General features: G+C 41.4%; 2 protein-coding genes across 2 annotated transcripts in view; one reads left to right on the forward strand and one right to left on the reverse strand.

The window, feature by feature from the left end:
* The window catches only part of LOC116042444 (serine palmitoyltransferase 2-like), a 21,106-nt gene extending 20,125 nt beyond the window's left edge, over window positions 1-981 (reverse strand). The window contains exon 1 of the mRNA XM_031288597.2: window positions 829-981. Coding sequence (XP_031144457.1) covers window positions 829-981 — 153 coding nt within the window. The remainder of the gene's footprint in view (window positions 1-828) is intronic.
* Window positions 982-1,499: 518 nt separating this feature from the next.
* Window positions 1,500-8,627, forward strand: LOC116042442 (semaphorin-4E-like). Its single transcript, XM_035994781.1, has 15 exons — window positions 1,500-1,761; window positions 1,973-2,072; window positions 2,446-2,591; window positions 2,944-3,006; window positions 3,125-3,220; window positions 4,264-4,363; window positions 4,482-4,592; window positions 4,711-4,859; window positions 4,970-5,145; window positions 5,256-5,406; window positions 6,854-7,076; window positions 7,172-7,290; window positions 7,426-7,592; window positions 7,692-7,741; window positions 7,916-8,627. Exons 2-15 carry the CDS (start codon window positions 1,976-1,978, stop codon window positions 8,560-8,562), a joined length of 2,295 nt encoding a protein of 764 aa, XP_035850674.1. The 5' UTR covers window positions 1,500-1,761; window positions 1,973-1,975; the 3' UTR covers window positions 8,563-8,627.
* The last annotated feature ends 510 nt before the right edge of the window (window positions 8,628-9,137 follow it).

Genomic DNA, 9,137 nt, shown 5'->3' on the forward strand with positions numbered 1-9,137 from the left:
AATTAAGATAATTGTATAGTTACATTTGAGACAGAAAGAAAAAAATATACTATAATTAGCATGGGCTACAATAAAACACACTGTACTCCCTCTAAGATGAACACACTCAACTGATGAGATATGAATGCAATCTAATGTATTGCTGTCATCCAGGCAGAGAAATATGAACTGCTCCAAGTTGTTTGACTGGCTCTGATCCTGAATCCTGCACGATTGGTATTTTGGAAATTGGATTGTCTCATCCACATTTTGTGTAATCAAATTCACAAAGTGGGGCTACAGATATTCCTCTTCATAAATTCGGCATTCATAATATGCACTAAACAGTTTTAGAATTCAGTGCAATGTCAACTTTTTGAGTTACACCCGCCCATAAAACAACCTCCCTCCTATAAAACAACTGAGCTAGGGCGGTGGAACACGCAGTATGTACCCATTCATAAATTTGAGATTTTTAAATATTTGGATATTGCTTGGTAAAAATAAGATTGTGCCGAATTAAATAGCGTCTCGTATCGATTAAGATAATGTTTTTGATTAATGTTTTGGGGGAGTATACAACATTAAAAATGAGCGAAAACTCTGTAAACTACATTATGTTATATGGAATTTGGCGTTTAACGCTGTGCTCGAGAGAATCAGAGCTCGATGAAAACAAACCGTTAACAGCAGCAAGACTCGGTCGATACATAAAAGCTGTTATCGTGTTTGCTGTACGTTGTATGAAATCGTAATAACGCACGGGTTACTGAAACACAGCATCGTCCGGTTGTTTCCGGATCCACACATCGAAAAGCCTCTCCTCCCCCGTCCCATAGCGGGCCTCACCTCCTCCTCCTCGGGGTGGCAGTGGTGCTTGGGCTGCCGCTCATGGCAGCGGTGGAGGCTCTTTTCCAAGCCGTTTCTCTCCGTCTTCAGTCCGTTCTTTACACGCGGACACTCATCTCCGTTGACTAGCTTGGTCGCGGGGCTTTCGGTCATTGCTGGCCAACGATTGTGGAGCCGCTACGTTTACTTGCATGTAGGAACACGGTGCCTGCCTGTGGTGCAAGGCGGTGACAGTATCCGAGCTGTCAACGTTTACAACCACACCACAAACTCTCTAACACACGCAACACACACATACAACACGCACGCACATAACACACACTCAGTTGGACCTGGAAACAAATCCAGACAGGAAATCAACGCCCATAAATAATATCGGAGCATACCATACCGGAGGGGCAGGAGCATGGGTTTTACACAGAAGGGCGTGGCTTGTACACGAACGTGATTTTTTTTTTAGATTCAGAGAAAAAATTCCGAATTTCTGAGATTAAGTCACACATTTACGAGAAAAAAACCTAAAATATCCTCTTTTTCAAAAAGGTAAAACAATACTAAAAAGTGAATAATATAATAAAATTTAAAAAAAATGTGTGATATTTTATAACAGGCACACGCACTAGGCTATCACATAAATCGTCTTTTACTTGTTAAAATGGTCAATAAAAAGCCGTTGATGAAAAAAGATGGAACTAGGCTTAAATAATAAGCTTCTCGAGCCGTCAAATGTTCTAAAAGGAATCCCAATTCAGTACGCGCGTTCGTTTTTAGAACCCCACGTGCACCACATTTCAGACTCTTCACTGGCCTGTGGATACACATAGACATATATAGAGTCTATGTGGATACAGCTGTGAATCCGCATCACAAGTGGAGTTAAACAAGACCAGAAAACATGAAACGTATTGACTGCTGCAGGCTACAACAAATAAGGTGATGTTTTCACTGTTCTCTTCTCAGAAAACGAGATCACCAACAGGCAAGACATACTGTACAAGGCAGAGGAAATAAGACAGAGCCATTGAGTCAGAAATATTTTGCTGTTGTCCTGAGTGAACAACATGCATGGTGGTAAATATCTGACTTCATTTTTGCCAACACAACTGAAGAGAAATTTGGTCAAAACTGTGTTTTCCTGACTTAGGACATGATGAGACCTCCCATGGTGCTCTTGTATTTCCTCCTCATCATGAGTGAAGGCCTTGCAGTAAGCAACAGACCCCGTAGGAGTGTTTCCTTTCAAGGTAAGGTAATGTAGATGTGGGCCTACAGATGGCACTCTGAAGGGAGCAATGAGACTGTAATGTTACATAAACAGTAGGCTGTACATAATCTTTACATACAGACACATACACAATGCTGTACATATCACTGTAGATTGGGTACATATAGCCTATAATCCACAAAGACAAAACATTGCCTATGTGACAACACAATTAGGTATAGGCTAATACAAATTACAACATGCAGCAGCAGATGCAAATAATACTCAGATAATAAAACGTGATGATACAGGCTATGCAGTATAAAAAAAAACACATTTAACAACAGAATTGTATTAAAATACACAGACTTAAAATGGAACCTCCATCCTTGTAATTTTTTTTTCTGGTTTAGACATGAACTTGAAACAGTTTAAAGAGTCCGGCTTTGGTAGCTTGAGCTCTCTGATGATACGTGACGACATCGGCCAGCTTGTCGTCGGAGCCAGAGGAAAAGTGCTCACTCTCAGCTTGGATGACATCACCGAAAAGACCAGCGAGGTAAGACTTTTGTTTGGGTTGACTGGGCTGCTGTACCTCACACAGTAAAAAAAAAAAGGCATTTTCATGGCTATATCTCATTCAAAATCACGACTTATAATGAATGTGCAGGAATTAGCTCTTGAGTTTTCACATATTTAAACACATACAACGTAAGATGTTCCAGTAAACCACCCTTTGAAATATTATACAAATACCTTTTTTATTGTATGAAAAATAGCTGTCAGAAACTATTAAACTATTGGATGTCATCACTATTTTCTAATACCATAAAAAAAAAATCTTTATATCTTCACTTACCTGTATAAAGACAAGAGCTTCTTGGTCATCCCGTAATTCTTATTTCTTCCAGGCTAATTGGACGGTCAGTTCAGCAGACAAAGCCCTCTGTCAAATGAAGGGCAAGCACACTAAGGTATAGTAAGAAGTGAATTATTAGTGAGTTTCATCAGCTGTAAGTGCAATGTCTACCACCAAAAACAGATTACAATATAAATTTCCATCCATTTAAATCATATTTGCTCTTCCAACAGGAATGTGATAACTTCATCCGGACTCTACACACAATGGAGGATGGTAAAATGCTAGTGTGTGGGACAAACGCTTTCAACCCTGAATGTGACTACATGGTAAGTCACTATTTTGAAGTTTGCAGAGATAACACATTCTGTACTAAGACAGCTGCTGTGTTGTGTGCTGTATATGCAGTGATGGAGGAAGTCTTCGGATTTTTTACTTGAGTAAAAGTAGGCTACTAATATGTAAACTGTAAAAAAAAAAAAGTCCTGTATTGAAAAGTGAAACTATGTAAGTACAATGAGGTAAATGTACTTAAATTATTAAAAGTAAAAGTATGCCTAAACATTAAAATCACTTTAATGAATCAAAATTATTTATTAATGGGAAAAAAAGATGAAGATTCAGGAGCTTAAAGGAATAGTTTAACATTTTGTGAAATAAGCTTTTTCGCTCTCTTGCTGAGAGTTAGATGAGAATTAGTGATTGACCACTCCCATGTCTGTCTGTTAAATATGCAGCTAAAGCCAACAGGTGATTAGCTTATTTAGCACAAATACTGTAAACAGTGATAAACAGCTAGCCTGGCTCTGTCCAATAGTAACTAAATCCACCTACCAGCACCTCTAAACCTCACTAATTAACATGCAATTTCTTGCTTGTTTAACCTGTACAAAAACCACAGTGTAAAAGCTGTGTCCAGTCTTTGTGCTAAACTAAGCTAACCTTTCGCTGGCTCTAGCAGTCTAGTCATATTTAAAGCTACATTGTGTAAGAATTTCCCCCATCTAGTGGTGAAATTGTATATGACAGCCAACTGAATAAAACTTTCTAGCCCTTCCCATTCCGAGCGTGTTTTAACTCCTACGGTGGCCTGTCGCGTTATCGTTTTAATTCTCTTTTTAACCGCCATGAATGTTTCTAAATGGCAGATTCTATGCTTACGAGAATACTTTGATTAGTTGGTGGAAGTAATTACACATGAATGAGCACATATTTGTGAAAGAACAAAGGTTTTTTTACTAAGAATCAACTAAAACAATTACACAATGTAGGTTTAAACATACAGACGCAAGAGTGGTCCCAAAATGTTTCATTAAAAAATGGGACTGGTGGATTAATGGAGCCACACATACATTAACATCTCCTCTAACAGACTTTCACAAATGGAAGCGTCTCTCTGGAGGGAAATAAGCATGTGGGTAGGGGGAAAGTTCCTTATGACCCCGACCAACACTTTGCTTCCCTTATGAATGGTGAGGACACATCTGTTAACAGATTTCTTAGCACTTTATTTCTGTTTTGCCATGGCTACTCTCCTCAGATAAATATCTGGCTGTAGAAAGAAACCACTGTTTCCTTTCCACTTGACAGAAAACACTTTGTACTCGGCCGCTTCCTCCAACTTTCTGAGCACAGAACTGGTGTTTCAGAGACATGGACTGAACCCTCTCAAGACTGAAATGATACGCTCCTGGTTCAATGGTTAGCTGTTTTTATATGTGTACATGTACGGTACCAGAGTTATCCAACATAAGTTACTCTGTTCTCATGAGATAGATTGATGAATTCTGAAAATACATTCATAATGGTTTGGTTTCAGAGCCTACCATGATTTCCATAAGCCTTGCTGAAGTGAGCAAAAACAGTGAGGACAGTGAAGATGACAACGTATTCTTGTTCTTCACTGAAACCGCTGTAGAGGAACGTCATGACAACATCCAGGTGTCAAGGATTGCCCGTGTGTGTAAGGTGTGTCTCTAAACTCATCTGGTACAGAGGCTTAAACACCTGCACAAGCTTAACCTACTGTAACCATTAGCATTAAGTAAGCTAATGCTGATCAATGTGCATTGTTTTAGAGTGACTTGGGGGGCGAAAGGACCCTGCAGAGAAAGTGGACTTCTTTCTTAAAGGCCCGTTTAGACTGTCCATTTGGCGGTGCTGGCTTGTCATCTCTGGTCCAGGACGCTTTCCTTCTCCAAGACCCAAATAACTGGAGGGATAGCATCTTCTACGCCACATTCACTGCCAACTCGTAAGTTACATGTATCCACTTTGTGTGCTCATTGCTTTGGAAGATGTAAAAAAGTTACACATGCAGTAGGAATTGAGAATAACAGGAAATCCTTTCTGTATCTGTCACAGGGAGTCCGCCGGTGCTTGCAGCCAGTCTGCTGTCTGTGCATACAAGCTGTCAGACATCAGCCAGGTGTTCAGCGGGAGGTTTTTGACTGAGATGGATACTGGGAGCTGGGAAACATACACAGGAGAAGAGCCATTTCCTCACCCTGGTTCAGTAAGGCTACATTTACATTGCTACGTTTTGGTTTTCAAGCGGAGTTTTGAGCCAAAGCGATCTCCGTGCACACAGCGTTTTTAGCTCCAGTAGAAGAACTAATCTCTGTTCAAACTAACATGCCCAAATCTCTCATGAACATTCTCATATACTGGGCATGCGCGTGCTGGGGTGAACATGTATACTCTGCCCGTTGCTGGTAGTTGCCATGGTAATGTCAGTAGCTTAGTCTCAAGAGAACGAGACGCCATGACCCAATCAGGCGGCGAAACATTGGCGTCAGTGTCGGTGTTGCCGAAGGTCTTCTTTTGCAGCCGTTGAGATTGCAACACAACCCTGGCGATTCCAAACCAAAACGGTCAGAAGTGTTTTGAAATTTCTCTGGTTTAAAAGCTCTGAAAGAGCAGTTGAATGCAAGGTTTAAACATGGCAAAAACGGCAATGGAGTCCGGTCTGGGGTCCCCAGCAAAACCCTAGACAGGCTCCAGTATGTCCGCCAAAACTCTGCCGCCAGGGTCCTCACCCACACCAAGACCTGACAGCACATCACCCCAACCCTCATCCACCTTCACTGGCTCCCAATTAAGTACAGAATCAAATATAAAATCCTCCTTCTCACCTACAAATCCCTCCATGCCCTGGCCCCACAGTACCTCTCCAACCTCCTCCATCTATACACCCCACCCCGAAACCTGCAGTCCTCAGACGCTGGCCTGCTCTCCATTCCCCACACCAGACTCTGTACCTTTGGAGACAGAGCCTTTATTGTTGCAGCCCCATCCCTGTGGAACACCCTCCCTGCAGATATCCGAAATACTACATCCCTGGACATTTAAAAAAAACCTCCTGAAACACTACCTGTTCACCACAGCCTACAACCTCCCTTAGCTTAGCCACTGTAATTCTGTAAAGTGTCCTTGGGTTTCATCAGAGGCACTATATAAATATTTTTCTGGGTGAAGAAGAAGACTCCTGTTCCTGAAATTTGGATTTTGAATACGTGTGGTCCTCCATGTTTCCTTCTTCAAACTTGCCAGGGCCGGGAAGCTACGATACCCATTAGCAGCATTAGCAGCACCTATGAGTTTATCATGTGACAGTGGAACTGCGGAGCAGTATGTCCTGTATGTCCCTTACCGGCTAACGTATTTCAAGATGGCGCATAAATATATGTGGGACATCTACCCCAGTTCATGCGAATGCAAATGTAAATTTCAAGCCAAAAGGAATACTTGGAATTGATGGTGGTGGTGAATATTCATGAAAAAGGACAAGTTTGTGAACGGGCAACACAGATTTTGATAAAGAACAACTAAACACATTACCCACTGGACCTTTTGAAGAACACATGATTATTAGGGCTGATTATATTGAGTTTTATTTTAAAAAAGCATTTAGATGACACTCTCATCAATCATTCAAATCTGTTTTTGTTTTGTTTCCATAGTGCATTAACGATGAACTGCGTGCCAAAGGTGTGATGAGCTCTCTGGACCTCTCAGACAAAGCCCTGCTGTTTGTGAAGAGCCACCCTCTGATGGAGGGGGTGGTCACACCGATAGCTGGCAAGCCTCTGCTGGTCCGCACAGGGATACGATTCTCCAAAATTGTCGTGGACCAGGTCACATCACTGGATGGACGACGGCATCAAGTTATGCTTATTGGCACAGGTGCGCAACTATGTGCAGACATGCCTTTACACCAATTACACAAATCACACACAAGGTGTATTGACGGATGAACTGGCTTCATTTTTCTCCCTCAGACTCTGGTTGGCTGCAGAAGGCAGTGAGGTTTGATGGTGAGGGCGGCCGCGTCATCGAGGAGCTGCAGCTGTTTCAAACTCCTCAGCCTGTCAACTTTCTCCAGCTCTCCTTCAGAACAGTAAGGCTCAAGTCACTTGTGTCTTTCAAATTCAAATCTAATATGGTAAAATAAATTTTTTTCTTACTTGATCTTTAGGGAGTTTAAGTAACTCCTTGTTGTAGGGAGACACCTCTAAACTCTTTGTTTCTGTAGGGCCAGCTGTACAGTGGCGCAAATAACATTGCTGTTCAAGTTAATATAAGGGACTGCAGCCGCTACACATCGTGCGATGACTGCCTTCTTGCCAGAGACCCATACTGTGGCTGGGACAAGTTTAGAGCCCAGTGTGCATCTGTTGTTGGCGCATTACTTGGGTCTATGTTAGTCAAATCTCTTATGATCTTTCAAGAACATGTTTTTCTCAGGATTAATTTTGTGTTGTGAGCGTCCTACTGAAAGAAGTATTTCTCTTCTTGCAGGATTCAGAGTTTGACAGATGGAGACATCCAGATGTGCCCAATCTCCGAGTGTGAGTTAAACATTCACACATGCTCATACTCTCCACGTGATGTGTCTGACAACAGATTTCTCTTATGACCTATTGTCCATCTTCAGACATTAAAAAAGAACCTCTGTTACATTGCATATTGAAACTTAGAAATTCAACAAGTCTGAATGTGTGGGTGCTTGATTTCTTCCTCAGTGAAAAACAAACCTGCTGTTGTCTACCTCATGCCTGGGTTAGTGCAGTTCCTCTCATGTTCCCCTGAGACAAATCTTCCGATCAGCTGGCGCCTCTCTGAAAGCATCCTCCTTACCGGTCCCAGACACACTGTACTTAGCCAGGGTCTCATCATCAGACCCTCCAATTCTGATTCTGGAATTTACACCTGTGAGACAGTGGAAACCGTAAAGGGGAAAGTGCACCGGAAGACTGTAGTCCAGTACTTTGTCGAAGTTCAGGACACTAACACTCTTTTCAGGACAATGAGGGTGGCTGTAATCATCTTGGCTGACTTAGCCTGCTTGCTGATGTTGCTCATATGCAGCGCCCTTGTGATCAGACATCTAAAAGCAAAAAAACAAAATCACATCGGTTGTGCCAACCAAAACAACAACAACAACAATCAAATGATCATTGTAAGGCCTTTTTATCACTATGACCAGACTTTGGATCGACACATGGAGGAAGGGTTGGTTAACTGTGACCAGGCAGGGGAGCAAAGTGTGGAGACTGGAAATGTTATATCTATACTCGTTCTCCCAGGATGCCCTGTGGCAAAAGTGGCTGAGGAGGAGTTGGAGGCAGACAATGACAACAGGTGCACATTTATTGAGACCACAGGATGATCCCCTCCTTTTACAGTTAGCATGTATGTTTCAATAAACACAAAAATTAAAACATAAAAATAATATCGAAAGGTGAGTGATTATTCAGACTGCAGCCTTGGAGGAACAAAATGTATAATAGTAGTGCATTTTTATGTTAAGGGTCCACGTCTAACACCAGGGTACATGGTAACATCAAGTCAATTGTATTGATTTACAGGGACTTTAAAATGAATGATAATGTAAATATAGCAATACCAAAGAGAAACACAAACATAGAGAAACATATATGGTTAGTCTCTGACCTCCAAATGCTGTAACGATCTATAAGGTGCATCCAGTGGTGATCTATTTTCTAAGTCTGATCTAAATTGTTTTCTCTGTTGACTTAAGAACAGGTGAGAGAAAAGGTTTTGCCAGGATAATCTGTCTTAAGTTCCTTAGAAAAATTATCCTGAGAAAAAAAAAATTTCACCCGGAAAAACAAGTGTATGTTGTTGTAATATTCACTTAGACCAAAAGACGCTGTGCACTACTACAGATTAAAATAAATTTTAGGCCAAAAGAAAGACATGCCAGTAAAACATACCTTGCTA

The sequence above is a fragment of the Sander lucioperca genome, chromosome 18, assembly GCF_008315115.2.
Source record: "Sander lucioperca isolate FBNREF2018 chromosome 18, SLUC_FBN_1.2, whole genome shotgun sequence".
Taxonomy (NCBI): domain Eukaryota; kingdom Metazoa; phylum Chordata; class Actinopteri; order Perciformes; family Percidae; genus Sander; species Sander lucioperca.